We start from the raw sequence: 15,259 nt of genomic DNA on the forward strand, positions 1-15,259 counted from the left end.
TAAAATAACGCAAAATACAATTTCCCTTTTTGCCATTTAGCAGATGTTCTTATCCAGAGCAACTTACAATTAGTGCAAAAATGCAAAAAACTCTTGACAACGTTGAAATCTCAATTGGATTTGATGATTTTTTCTATGGATTTTAATGTACACTTTGTAAGCCTCTTATTGCAACAAGTAATCCCAAAACATGTGGACATTTTGAATGGGGGCCCAGATCAGGAGGATAAAGCTGGAACTCATGCACTTTAAAACATGCACTTAAAAAACTGAAAAAACCCTCTGTTAGTGCAGATAATCCAACCCTCTGCATCCAGATAAAGAACTCATATAACGGGTAATCTCACTGAAAAACAGTAACTTTTCAAAACTAATCACCCTCTGAGGCATTCTGAATTTCTTATTATAAATTATTAGTGATTAATTAATATTTAAAAGAGAGCACTGATCTAGGATTCCTGTCCAGATCCCTTGAATTTACAGAAACTTCCCTAGCTTCTCTCTTGTTCTAAAAACTGTACGGGCCCTGATTTATCCTGTGAGCCACTCGTCTGCTGCTGCCATTTCCCAAAAGTTTTGCTTTACAGTTTTTCTGGCCCATTAGCTAGCTAACTCTTTATACATTCCACTTAAGGTATTTAATATACTCAGTGACATAAAATGAGTGGTTGAGTGCAACAAAAGAAGCTTAAATTCCTAGTTTGCCAACATCATCACAGCAAGTCCCTTCAGTAATCATGTATGATAGAGGAGTGCTAGGTGAGGAAATAAAGGCCAGGGACAATTTCATTAGGGTCAGACCAATATGCTACAGAAACACTCTGTAAAACCTGTAATGATATTTCATTTTATTTGCACATTTTATCTAATCGTTTTATTTATTCATTTAATTGTTCAATAATTGTTTTTGTAAATTAATTCCTAAATTAAAGGTAGTAATGAATAGGAGTGGTGGGTCACCCTGGAGCTGCTAAACCTTCATTAGTCAGAGTTTCAATGGAGAGTTTTAGTGTCCCACAATGGTCTAAATGCTGTTTCAGATGCATTTCTGCCATGACAAGAATACAATTCAGGGGGAAATACTAACTACTGACATGCAAAATGTTAAATTTGAAGATGTCACAAAATATCGGCTATTATCTGCAGTACTTCAGTCTAAAAATATCAGTATCTGCCTTCAAAAACCCACAGAGTCAAACCCCATTTCCATATCCATATTTCCCAGCCATCACTCGTCTCGTTCACCCGCCTCTCCAGTTCCAGCTCTTCTCTAGGAATTTGAGCGCTGTCAGACTGACGGGCCGACACAGCTGTCAGCTCACCTCATCCCTGTTAACCCTTCCTGTACCCCCCCCCCCCACCCCCACCCCCGAGACACCTCCTAACCCCCCGATGACAGCTGCCGCAGTTCAATTGTCAGTGGAGATATTTTCAAGTGACAGAGCGATGGTGTCAAAGCTTGTTAAATGAGCAGTGTCAACAATATAAGCCTGACCCGTTAGGCCTCTGTAAACGCCTGTCCTAAAGCTGGTGAGAGTAAAACGATGCTTTGAGGAGAGTGTGTTTTGTTTGTTTCATTTAACCTTTATTTAGCCCGAAGAAGCAGGGCAATTAAGAGCAAATTATTATTTACACTGACGGCATGCCAAGAAGCAAAAGCCTGTGATTGCAAATCTAGAATTTGTCTCCAGTAGATTTTAGACCGAATACCTCGATATCGATATTTGCGACGATATTTTGGGGATGAGTATTCATGCTTTCATAAGATATTTACACACAGGAAAATGTTGAAAATTAGTAATGATCATTAGTAATCAGTAATGTTTAATGAGTAATAAGTAATGTGGATGAGCAGGTAAAGCCAATCATTGTTCATTTTACTCTACTACTTGATAAGTTCAGAAAATTGTGTCACTTTACTGTAACGCAGCCTTTAAGACCAGGAAGAAGTAACATTAACAAGTTTTTTCACAATATTACGATAACCAAAACCCCAGACGATATCTAGTCTCATATTGCAATATTGACATTATACGATATATCGCCCAGCCCTAGTCTCCAGTATGAAAAAAAACATAACCAAAAAACAAATATACCACGACTTAAGCCTGGTGCTGTGCCCACTACAAACCAACCCCATGCCCAGTAGTAGAAAGTAGCTAGGTATAAAGATAGACAGGTGGGAATGCAGGTAGGCAGATGGGTGCTGGGTGCTGGGTGCTGAGTGAGTACCTCGAGGAACTGGGCGTTGATCTTGAACTCGGGGACGGGGCGTCCCTGGTCCTGGGCGGCCTGCCGGCGCTCCTCGATGCCCTTGAAGAGGTGGTGGACGGCCCGGGGGATGATGCCCAGCTCCTCCTCCCCGATGCTGACGTCAAAGCCCGTCCCCATGGTGTACGTCTTCCCCGAGCCCGTCTGCATGGGGGAGGAGACAACGTCATAAGATACAGTACACAGGGACAGGTGGAGGATCCTGTTACACTGTTAGACATGTTAAATGCATTCCAGGAGTTATTTTGTGATTAAATGCTGTAATTCACTTCTCTTTTGGTGAACCCACTTTCCCTCAACCTGCCTCTTCTACTTCTACTTCAGTCAGTGATTTCTCTTTTGTGTCTCTTCTACAATGGATTTCTCCCTGTATGATTGTTGAACGTCTCTTGGTGCAAAATGGTGGCTCTAGAAAGAAGCCCTCTCTTTTTTTTTTTTTTTTTAAACTCTTTATTTATTTATTTTCAGTTACTATTACACTGAACAAAATCCACAACAAAACGACATTGATGTCAAAATTAGAAATAAAAACATAAATAAAAATACAAAAGGGGAAGGGGCACTACTCCCTCTTTATAACCTTTGATCCATTCTTTTCAGACCAGCTAAGAACAGGACCCATCTTTTCTCTTGTATGCAGTCCATTTCCCCCAGCGTTGTTTATGGATCCCTGCTTTAGTCCTTAGATAATAAGTCAGTTTTTCCATGGATTATATTTCTTCTACAATGTCCGGCCACTGACCTGGTCCTGGAGGGTCACTTTTCAACCAGCTCCTTGTGATGGCCTTTTTACCTGCAAGTATCAGGATTTTGAAGAGATAGATAGTCCTCCTTTCGAATTATGTCACCGGGTATCAATCCCAGGTACACAATCCGGGGGTCACTGGGAATCTTATAGCATAAAATCTCCTCAAGAATCTGAATAACCCTGTCCCAGAATGTTTGCATTTTTATACATGACCAGAGAAGCCCTCGCTTTTTGATTCTGAGGGACTGAAAACACCACCAGACAACAAAGTGGGCCCAGAAATGGTGCATTTTGGAGGAGGAGGAGGAGGAGGAAGAAGAGGAAGACGAGAGGTGAGTAAGATTTTTCAAGATAAGAACACTGGTTAAGGTAAAATGGTGAAGATAGAACAGGCAAAAGATAAGATAGAGGGATACGCGAGGGAGAGGGATAAGGATAGGTAGAATAAGGATAGGTGGAAGGACAAAAACATTGATGCCGAGCAGAAGAGGAAGATTAGAAGGCATAAAATGAGTGAGGAAGAGGATGGTGGAGCGGTTTGGACCCCTGACTCTGGAGCCATGTGTTCCAGCAAACCAGAATCTTCCTTTCCTGTATTTCCCCTACTGTTTCTCACTAAATATGATAAATCGGACAACCCGACGTCCTTTTAAAAAGAAGATTTGCGCTCTGCCGTTAACCGTCAGTCGCATCTACAGCCCAAGTGGGCAGAATTCCCGCGATGCATTTGGGCGGGTCAGTCTAAATCTAGATTAGTCCTTGTAAAGCCACACAGGCAAAAACAGAGCCGATCCAGGCCAAGCGATACTAGGCCAAACCACGCCGACCGCTATCAGCGCGCTCTGAATGAACAGGCACCCAGAAGTAGGCCAGCAGTGGCAGAAGCAGCTACTGGGGGAAGAGATGTGGGTTTAACATGGAACTCGCATTAAAAATGTAAAGCTATCTAAGAGGTGTGCGCACTTCACAGCACCGCTTTAAGACTCCCACCATAAAAGCCCCTTTTTTCTTTACACACACACACACACCCTCCCCATGAGTGCCATGCAGCAGGAGCTCCGTCGTCAAGGCAACCTGAGCGGTGGAAGGGGGAGGAGGGGTTGGGGGGGATGGGAGGCCCAAACTAGCATGTCATTTCCATGTGGCAGACTCGGCGATGAAAAGGGAGAGGGAAGTGGAAGGGGGAGAGAGGAAGAAGGTATTAGAGAGAAAGAAAGGAGTGTCACTGGTTTAAAAAAAACAAATGATTAAGCTCTGTAAACCTTGCAGCAGCAGTGGGATCACTACCCATAATGCCGTGGGTAAAGACCAGTGGTGGAAGAAGTACTGAGATCTTTTACTTAAGTAAAAGTAGCAATACAACAATGTAAAGATACTCCATTACAAGTAAAAGTCCTGCATTCAAAATCTTACTTAAGTAAAAGTACATACGTATTGGCAGCAAAATGTACTTAGAGTATCAAAGTAAACATACTCATTATGCAAACTGTCCCCATTTAGAGAGTTATATTTTTCATAAATTATTGGAATATTAATACAGATTTATTGACATACATGTACATGTAAGCAACATTTTAAAGTTGTCAACGTGAAGCTAATCTTAACAATTTAGCTATACTTTTGGGTAGTCTAATCTATAAGAATGCTATTTTATAGTTATTTTATAAAGATGATCAAATGTTTTAAATATAAAATATTGATCTGAAAAGTAACTAGTAACTATAGCTGTGAAATAAATGTAATGGGGTAAAAAGTACAATATTTCCCTCTAAAATGTAGTGGAGTATAAGTACAAAGTAGCATAAAATGGAAATACTCAAGTAAAGTACAAGTACCTCAAAATTGTACTTAAGTACAGTACTTGAGTAAATGTACTTAATTACTTTCCACCACTGGTAAAGACTTACAGTGTTCCTAAAGGCAGGGTGCGGCTGAAAATTGTTTGCTGTGCTAATAAACAAGTAGGAATCAGTGGGGACAACAATTTCTCAGGGCCCCATAAGGACTTTGTGTAGGATTATTCGGCCCGTGCTTCGCTCCCTCGTGATCCAACACATTGCTTTACCATCCAAAAATACAGTGTTCTGCAGCACTATGCCAAAGCAGGAGACTCAGACACACAGGGAACACTACCAGTCAAAAGTTTGGACACACCTAATTTTTCTTTATTTTTACTATTTCCCACATTTTAGAATAATAGTAAAGACATCAAAACTATAGTAAAGACATCAAAACTATGAAATAACACAAATTGAATTATGCAGTGACCAAAAAAAAAGTGTTAAACAAATCAAAACTATCTTATATTTTAGATTCTTTAAAGCAGCCGCCCTTTGCCTTGATGGAAAGGCAAAGGCTTTGGAAAGAAATTCATACATAGGCATCAACTTCACTATTTATATTTTGTCCAAGAAACAAATTTCAAGCTTTTAAGCGTAAGCCTTTAGATCAAAATGGCTTTAAGAGAATGAAAAACATAGAACATTCAATCAGGTGCGTCCAAACTGTTGTCTGCAATAAAACTAAGCTCGGACAAGTACAAGGTCACAAGGGGTTCGAATTCCTCCAGTTTCCTTTTCACCCAAATGTCAACACCCCCCCCCCCCCCCCCACCCCCCCACCCCACACACACACTTCTCTATATCCTTCCAGCTATAAGGAATAGTCAACACTACAGCTGCGATACGGAGGACAGAGCGTCCTCAGACTTTATACACACTGATAAAGACTCACCTGTCCGTATGCGAAGACGGTGGCGTTGTAGCCCTCGAAGCAGCCCTCGATCAGCTTCTCGGTGCAGTTGGCGTAGATGGCGTCCTGCTGGGAGTCCATGTCGAACACGTGGTCGTAGGTGAAGGCCTTGTCTTTGCCCAGGATGACCTGCGGCTCCCCGGGCATCACGTACGTGCAGATGTGGCATCCTTCGATCTTCTCCCTGGCCAGCTGAGGACGGATCCTGCAGCAGCACACAAGACAGACAGAGGGAGAGATGATGAGTCATATCGGTAGTGTCGTATATAGGCCTAATAATGGTCGGTCCTTTCATAAAGAATTAGAGGAAAATTAGAGGAAAAAAGAAGAAGAAAGAGATATATTATCTTTCCTGTAATTTTTTACTTGTTATATTTTAATCTTATATACATGATTTAGTTATTTTTTTATTTTAATGTTCCCATTTTATTCTACTCTTACGTACATTGTCTATTTTTATTTTATTTTATAACCTGTCTTTTCTGGTCGTTTTATTCCATTGCATTTTTATGTGTTGTGAAGCACTTTGAGCTGCATTTGCTTGCATGAAATGTGCTGTACAAATAAAGTTTGATTTGCTACTTAAATATCTGAACTGGGCTTTACCTGATTCAGTCCACCATTAGGAAACACAAATGTCTCATCTGTCAAAGTTCTTGCTGCTTTTGTATATAATCAAAACATGATATGAATTACAGAGAACATGTACAACGGGATTTTATTGTTTTTGTTATTTAACAACTGTGTACACCAGTGTTAGAAATTAACAGCAGCTTGGGGCAAAAATGCCTTTGAAAGTTTATAAAATGCCTGTGAAATAAAAAATGAGGGGACAAACACTGCACTGAATAATTAGGAGTGCCCTTTTGCATGTGCAATTTTTTTTTGTTATCAAATATTCACACGTCAATGAATCTACTGTCCACCATGGGCGACCGTAGGTGATTCATGGCAGCCGATGACTTGGGGATTCTTTCCGGTGCATTCTGGGACAGAAAAATCAAGTGTTTTTTGATCAGAAAACAACCGAGCATGCAGTCTGAAGCAGGAGAAAATGTTGGCACCACGCAAACAGCAGCAGAGGAAAATTCCAACCCCACACAAACCGCCGCACCAAATAGTACAAAATAAAACAACCAATATGGTAAAAAAAAAAAAAACTCAAAAATGGAGGGGTGGAAGATGGACTGGTTGGGGACAGAGAGTCTTCTGTAAGGCCCGCCATCAGTTTCCAGCAGTACGAAAGAAGTGTGAGATAATATAACGAATCTTAGTGGTACAAATTGAGGGTTTATTTGCCGATATGCAATGAAAATTTATTAAAGGACCAACATGCCCCTAACAGAAAAAAAAAGAATAAAAAAAAGGGAGGAAAAATAACCTCTGAAAAAAGTTAATTTCTTATTCTGGTGGTGTACACACATTAAGTTGAAAAAAATAAAAGTATATATATATACATACACAGAACTGTGCAAAAGTCTTAGGCACATGTAAAAGAAAAAAGTAAAGCGAAGATGCTTTCAAAAATAATTAAATGAAAAGTTTCTAAATATCAGAAAATGTACTATAAAGAGCAGTCTACTGACACACTAATGCAGAAAAAAATTAATAAACATCTAAGACACAATTTATATAAAAACTCTTGGGTGCCTAAGTACTATATAGATATTTAGATATATATATATATAAACTTGTATTGAAAACTTGGCAGGGTCCCCATAGTAGTCAGTCGCTAAAGGGAAAATCTCTGATAAAACACTCAGACCAGTACAAAAGCTAAAATCCACCAATAGGCCAGTCTCCCAAAAACGTATGTATTCCTTTACTGCAGTTTTATGTTGGATGTTCCCTTCAAACCATTCAACTGCAACTTTAGTGTTTTTTCTCGCTTTAATTCAAAGATGACATTGTCATTTATGTGTTGAGCTTCATGACCCTTGGGCCCTTGGGGATACGCAGGTATCAATGAGAAAACCTTATTTTCTTCCGTTCATACATTTGCACTTGCACTTGCAGATGCGTGGTTTTCGTCCCACAACAGTGACAGGGTCAGCGCCCTACCCCATCACTCTGACCCAATACTTTGTCCTTTAAAACCTGCCAGCTGGGTTAATATGTACTGCATTAGTGTGTGTGTGTGTGTGTGTGTGTGTCTGTGTGTGTGTGTGTGTGCCTGACAAAGCTCAAATGCTGAATGACAGTAATGCCTTCTTGAATGCTGGCCAAGTGAAATCTGGCCGTGGATTAACTAGTTTGATGTGGATGCGAGGGAGAAAGGGAGAGAGAGAGAGAGAGAGAGAGAGAGAGAGAGAGAGAGAGAGAGAGAGAGAGAGAGAGAGAATTTGTGAAAGAAAGACTGCATCATCTCAAAAGTGATAAAATGAGAAATTGTAGCAGCTCTAAAGTTAAATGGTAAGTAATCTTAAATTATATGCAGCTAAGTGGTAGTTTTGTGTTGGAGATTGGTAAAATTTACAGGAAATAAGATACAAAAATAACATCCTGTTTTGAACTACCAGGAACTACCTTCCCTCTTTCCATAAGGAACTAGAAGGGCACTCGGAGAGCGCGGACCTCCGCCAAGGTTCGTGTTATTATTGCTTGTTCGTGAGTCGGATCCGGATCCGCTCCAAAATTTAATGGGTTCTTCCTTGGCCCATGCTACACCCTTCCACCAAGTTTCATGAAAATCGGGCCAGTAGTTTTTCCGTAATCCTGCTGACAAACAGACAAACAAACAAACGGCACTGAAAACATAACCTCCTTGGCGGAGGTAATGATTGTGCTGGGCGATGGGAAACTGTGTACAGCTAAAAATCACTGCGCTGCAAATGAATAAGCGGTTGCTCAAGTTTGAGTCCCAGAAGACTTTTCCCACCAGCACATGAACGCAGCATATTAGTTATGGCCAAAAAATGAAAGACGTCTAATGGCAGAAATCCCAGATCTGGATCACCAGCAAAATCTAATCAACTGATCTTTGGGCCAAGGACCATCTGTCCTCCAAAATTCAGCCAAATCCAATTGACTTTTTAAGATATATTGCTCACAAACAGGGATGAAAACATTACCTCCTTCTAACTTTGTTGGTTGCAGGTAATGATATTTCCTTTTTATTACCAAAAGTTCAGTTTTCTCACATTTCAGTTCAGCTCCTATCACTCAACATACTGAAATGTAACGAGTTAGCATGGATCACAGTAGCAAATGATCTACCGGGGACACTTGTATAATTTTGGTGTGATGTTCTCATCACTTAACAGGCAAGTTGACCAACGGGCTAATCTCCTAAAACAATGGTTCTCAACATGGGGTCCGGGGACCACCAGGGGTCCTTGGTTCTTGGTCCTTGGTTCCAGGGGGTCCCCAGCAAATTGATGAATTGTTAAACTTCACCATTATTTAATTTAAATGAAGTTAAGACAATTAGAGAATGTAGAAGAATATTTATTTTGATCATAGCTTCAGTGTTATCTCTCTACCTAAAAATACAGATAGTCATGGGATTCTGGACAAAAACTGGACAAATATTCTCAGATTTGGGTCAAATCTCATTAAATGGGGGTCAGTGGCTCTAATGTGGACTAACTTAGGGGTCCTTGATATGGAAAAAGGCTGAGAATCACTGTCCTAAAAGACTCAGTGTATTCCTCTAACAGAACTCTCCTAGCAGGCCTGCTAGTGTAAAAGAGCTTGCAAAAACAGCTAGGAAGAAAAGCACCTGACAGCCTGCCTGCCTGCCTGCCTGCCTGCCTGTCCTGTGTGGATAAGGGCCGCATTGTGCCTCTGGGTTCAGGGGGAGAACAATGCTGTGAGCGGAGCACAGTGCGGCCATTGTGTCTGTCTGTGTGACACTGGATCCCAGCGCTGACACCAACGCCACGGCCGGACGGAGGGATGGGAGGAGAGGGAACGTGCTGCCTGGAGGTCATGCCATGTCCGACAGACCGACTGCACAGACACTACCTACCCGGGATACTACCTTCAAATATTACCTTCTTGGCCCTTCTCTATCATACCTAATCCTTCTAGGGTTAGGAATATTTGTTGGTGCATTTATTTTCGTGGGGGCTGTGGCTCTCACCCTGGTACTCGGAGTCCCTATTGCTGGTTGCTTGTAATGTTGATCATCAAGGAATTTAAGTTTATTTTTCTCATTTGCTCTGGAAAAGAACTTCAGCCAAGCATCTTCCATGTATATGTAAATGAGGCAGCAGTAGCCTAAAGGTTAAAGCTGCACTAGGCAAGATTTCTTTGTCAAAATACACTCATCCTATCAGTTTAAATCACATGTTGAGGCTGCAACAGAGAAGAGCGTCCCATCTAAAGCGTCCCATCTAGCGTCCCTTCTAAATGAGATGGTGTAGATTCAGTCTGTTTGCCCAAATCTGTTTCAGGTGTTGGGTATGGTCACTGGTGGGAAATCTTCTCGGAGCACAGGAGGTGAAGAATCAAAACTAAAGAGTGAAATGAGGACTACGCAGCAAACTGTTGGTACATGATTTAGGAGTAACTCTTTCAAACTTTCAAGAACTATGTAATCTGTGAAAAACTGCAACCAGCTTGGCGCTTGCCAAAATCTGCCAAACAAGTAACCAATGGACGTTTGGACGGGGGTAAAGTTGGGCACAATGATCAGTGCTTGCTGTAATTACCTCCTTGTCATTGCCATTTGAACCGGTGTCTCGATTCACCATTCACGATCTTGTATATGACGTCAATAGTTAGAGGACTTCTGGCTGTGCAGTAAGGAACAAAAGGGAAAAGTGGGCAATGCAATTAACAAACCTATATTGTCTGACCCAGGATTTGAACTCAGGTCTCCAGCATCACAACGCTTAGCTTTACCAACTGAGATACACTGCAGCTGGTGACATACACAGCCTGTATCACCACAGCTTGTCTGTTGGTTCTGCACGTACTGAGTAGACCATGGAAACATCGCTGTGACTAAATTAATTGTCAATTGTTAACTGTCACTGAATAATTTATGGGTTAAATCACACAATGGCTTGCACAGGACTACCTACACGTAGTTACTTTCATAGTCAAAGTGATGCAGCTCATAGAGTGATGCAGCTCAGTGAGCACATGCGCAGTAAAGTTTCTTTTACATTTTTGGACAGACCGACTGACAGATCAACCAACAGAGTGACTTATACTAGCTGCTGGCCTGTGCAGCTTTAGTAAAATGGGACTGATCAGCCCGAATCCTGAGATGGCTGGGAAGACCTGGGCAGGAGAAGGTGATCGTTCTCGACTCGCTCACCAGTTTGCACTGAGCTGCTCATGAGCAAACTACTTAACCTCCATCTGCTGCAGCAGAGCTGCTCAGTGGAAAACAACAACAGACGAGCTCCCAGGTATGACCATGGGCAGCTGTATGAATGTGAAGCTAAAAAAGATCATGCATGCTCAGAATATATTCCCTGGGTAAATAAATGTTTAGAAAGAAACATACAAATCTGCTCTTAATCCCTCTCAGCTAGGAGATGCAAATAGTCTACAGAGCATGTGCTCTATTGTTTGGTTCCTAAAATCTGTTCCTCTCCTCATGGGGTCGTCATAATGTATAATGAACATGCTGCCAGTCAGAAAATCTATTATCTTGCATGTCAAATTCAGCGTATCCCACCAATTAGCCTAGACGTTTCCTATGAGAGTAAGAATGTTCTAGAAATCTAATCCACTCCCATAACCACAGGGGGTCTTTGTTTCAGACGATTTAGCATGCTAATTAGCTGTGTAATCCTGTCTGTTTTGACCCCCCCACCGCCACAGTCCTCTCCCCCCTCAGGGTGTGATGGCGTTTCCCAAATTTACTGGATAAGCCTCTTTTCATCCACATGTACACAGTGAGATGGAGTTTTTAGCCCCGCGACAGCAGGGGAGACTCGAGTTCGATTCCCGGCAGAGACGCTTCCACAAAATTCAACGTCAATGCGCTAGTTAGACTCTTAGTCTTGTTTTTATGATGATTGCAACTAAAAATGCTTGATTTTGGGGTGTTATGCTCACAAATTACAATGCAATTTGCAAAGTCTTAGGTAGCATTTGAAGAAAAATAGCAGGAATTGGTAAAAATCACAAGTCAAGGAAAAACAGTACTAAGAAGAACTACATCCCATTAAGAAAGATTCACATCCTGTAATAATAAGCTTAGGCCTTATCACAGAAACTACTGAATACTTTAGCGTTCATCCTTTATTTTTCCTACACAGAAAAAGCATGGGCTCAGCAACAAAGGAAATACTGTGCTTGGATTCCAGTCTTCATAAATATACCTTCAACTCAACAGCAGCACAGTGAGCACCAAATACAATCAGGACATTTGAATATGTTTCATGATTAGAAAAGTGTTTAATTTAAATGTACCCATTTATGTCTGAGGTAGACTTTGTGTTCTTCTGGCTAACAGCATGCAAACCAAAGACTCAATCTGAATGGAAACTATAATAATGAATGATAAATGACAAAACAAGGTGCAGTCAAGTTCTTACACCTGTAGGACTGAATAACACTCACATTTGAAACTACATCTCCTGAATCCTCCATCTCCTCCCTCAATAAAGCTCCAGAGTCACTGGTTGTAGTATAAGAAGACAAAGCGAGACATAGTTTGTTGACGTAAAGTTTAATGGGATAATTTTATGGACAGTGGACAATTTATGTGAAGAAGTGCTCTGTTCATCTATTTCATGTGGAAAAATTGCTGTAATTTTGAAAATATGCAAGCTCTTACAAATATTGCAAGGCTTCTGTGTGTGAACCAGAAATCTTAAGGAGGGCGGGGCGCGTTTTGTTTGTTTTATCCACTTTCTGCATGCAATCAGAGTTTGACATGCAGTTTGTCAATTATGGAATTGTTTGTGTTTTTAATGTAATTTTATGTGAGTCTTTCATGGGTGTATGTTTTTATGTTGTTTGTGAGCTCCTAACCTAAGACAATTTTCTATCATTATGTGATAAACAATAAAGTTTTTTGAATCTTTGAATCTTGCATTTTTGATCGGCTAAATTTGCATTAATTATTATGATAAAAATTACAAATTCATAAAGGGACTGATATTACAATGGCTCGTCCAATTTGGTTGATCTTGCAATCAATTATTAAATCTTGAATTGAAGATGGTAGAGCAGACGTTAGGCCCAATGTGTCTTCACTCGAGGCATTAGCCCCAAGTTTAAATCAACAGGCCAATAGTTCTCATTGATTACCAACAACAATTAAAGCGAACATGGATCAATTTGTAAAATGTAAATTGAGCCTCACTGTATCAAGATAAGGGCGTTGGAGAAACGTTTGTGGCGGCTGGTCTATTTGGGGACGTTGGATTTTGAGAGCCAGGGGAGGAGCCAAGGTCAGAGGTCAGGTGAGGGTCGGGGTTAAGGGTCTGTCGTTTAGCTTTCCTCAGGCGCCAACTGTTTCACATACAAACCCACATGGTCCAAGAGGACAAACACAGCCGTTTATGGCTCTACATTAAACTCAGTCTGACACTCAACAGGATTAGAGACTGCTACCTGGGTTGAATGACCACTGGTTCACCAACACAATGTAAAAAACCAGACTGTTGAGTAATATAAGTACAATCCAGGAGTGAAATCTCCACTGACTCCTGCAGAAGGATTTGCAGTTCATTTGTCACTGATGCATCACTGCCAAATGTTCTGTCTTGCGGTCTATTTCATTCTTGATTTTTAAGTGATAGTTGAAGTGAAAAGTTTAATTGGGTGTTTGTTGTTCCACCTAAAGTTTTTTCTTCCTTCTTTCAGCGTCACTGTGTTTTGTTACCTCACTATTGTATGCAAATAAATATAAACTGTCAAGTATCTAGTACAATTTAGATAATACCATAATTTATTCAGTGCATTTAGTCAGTTTGTCTGCAATCAAAATGCTGTGTTTTCTCTGCAGATTCACAGCTTGTTTCTGAGCTCTCTGTGTTCAGCTCTGCAGGCAATGGGAGGAGGAGGTTTCCCGATCCGAGCACCGCAACACGCCCAAACCTGCTGCACACCCCACACCCCCTCCACCCCGCCCCGCCCCACCCCACCCTCACTGACGCTGCTCCACCGCACTAACTCAATAAATCATTAAACACGCTGCGCATCGCCGCGAGGGAGAGGCTAAGGATATGGAGGCGTGTGAGCATGTGTGTCTGTCTGAGACTGAGAGTGCATTCTGCAGACTCCAGCTTCATTTATGGCTATCCAACTTTTTTATGTAAACTATTGAAATGCTGCCAAAAATAAAATGCCATTTAGGTGTTTCCATCAGCTGGGTTGAATTGAATTAATAGACTTTCTGAACGCCAGAAAAAGCCCCACATCCACCAGAAAAATTACGAATATTTCAAGAATTGATTAGTGTTGGGCAAGCTGTTATTGTTCCTCTTGACTGTCAGATAATGTTGGCCATATTTCACACTTTCATCCGAAGAGAAAACAAAGAAATGCACTTGGCAATAAAACAACAGGGCACGTTTTACAGCAGATATGACATTTTTGGGAGATCGTGGCGGACAGACATTTTACAAACATTTCAGAATGTCCAGAGCCACTCATTGAGCTGATCATGCAAAGCCCATCTCATTATTTATTCAACAAATGTGGTTCCATTTCCATTTATCGCAAAATTTCTCTAACCGTCAAAAAGAATTCTGCTTCAAGCAAACGTAAAAATGTTGAATTTAGTCATTTGCATTCAGCTTTTCTAATTTGATGCATCTCAATTCACATCAAAGTACTTGGATGGAAACCCAGCTTCAGGTTCCTTCACAGCCAGAGCAATGCATGTTTGAGCACTACATAGTTTGTGTAGAGAGGGGGCTTCACCTAATCATACTGCAGAGGAAGCTGGCTAGCGCTTAGACAGAGAGGAGAAAAAAAAAAAAAAAAAAAAAAATCAGGAGCAACCTTTGTTCGTGCACACACAGCCAAAACTCAAAGCCACGCAAACAAAAGCTGCAGCTTCACCCCCAGTGGTCTCTGTCTGCACACTGGAGAGTAAACAGGCCAGATCTTTATGTGGAGATTTGCTGAGAGCAGCAGTACGGCTGCTTGAGATGATGTCACCTGCCACTGGGCTGTCCGCTTAACTTTAAAGCATAACGTCTGACCCTGACTGCCCTTCATAGAGGAGAGTATTAAGCCTGTGTGAAGGGGAGTGTGTATGTGTGTGAGAGGGAAAGCAAGAGAGAGAGAGAGAGAGAGAGAAAGTGTGTGTGTGTGTGTCTTTGTCACACACGTGGCTCGGTGCCAGGCACTTCAGGCCGGTGTGTACATGCTTGCTTGAGGTTGTGTATTTGTAAGCGTAGTGAGGCAGCGGAGATAGCATGTAATACCGCTGGTTATCTGCAGTGAGTATCTCCCTCATCAGTAGCTCCCTTTCTCACATTATAGTCAAATTTTAGTTGCAAATATTCTTAACGTTTCTTGAACACAACATTGAATACAAGATGGGTGCAGGGTTACTGTATCGGGAGA

At 41.2% G+C, this 15,259-nt stretch overlaps 1 protein-coding gene across 1 annotated transcript in view; it reads right to left on the reverse strand.

The window, feature by feature from the left end:
• Positions 1 to 15,259, reverse strand: part of kif21a (kinesin family member 21A) — a gene marked incomplete at its 3' end in the record, with an annotated part of 55,852 nt that overhangs the window by 27,643 nt on the left and 12,950 nt on the right. The window contains exons 2-3 of the mRNA XM_071533131.1: positions 5,753 to 5,975; positions 2,233 to 2,415 (exon numbers count right to left, since the gene is read on the reverse strand). Coding sequence (XP_071389232.1) covers positions 2,233 to 2,415; positions 5,753 to 5,975 — 406 coding nt within the window. The remainder of the gene's footprint in view (positions 1 to 2,232; positions 2,416 to 5,752; positions 5,976 to 15,259) is intronic.

This window comes from Centroberyx affinis, unplaced genomic scaffold (genome assembly GCF_046629955.1).
Source record: "Centroberyx affinis isolate AG114_WGS23_722 - 3 ecotype Tasmania unplaced genomic scaffold, CSIRO-AGI_Caff_v1 ptg002325l_1, whole genome shotgun sequence".
Lineage (NCBI taxonomy): Eukaryota > Metazoa > Chordata > Actinopteri > Beryciformes > Berycidae > Centroberyx > Centroberyx affinis.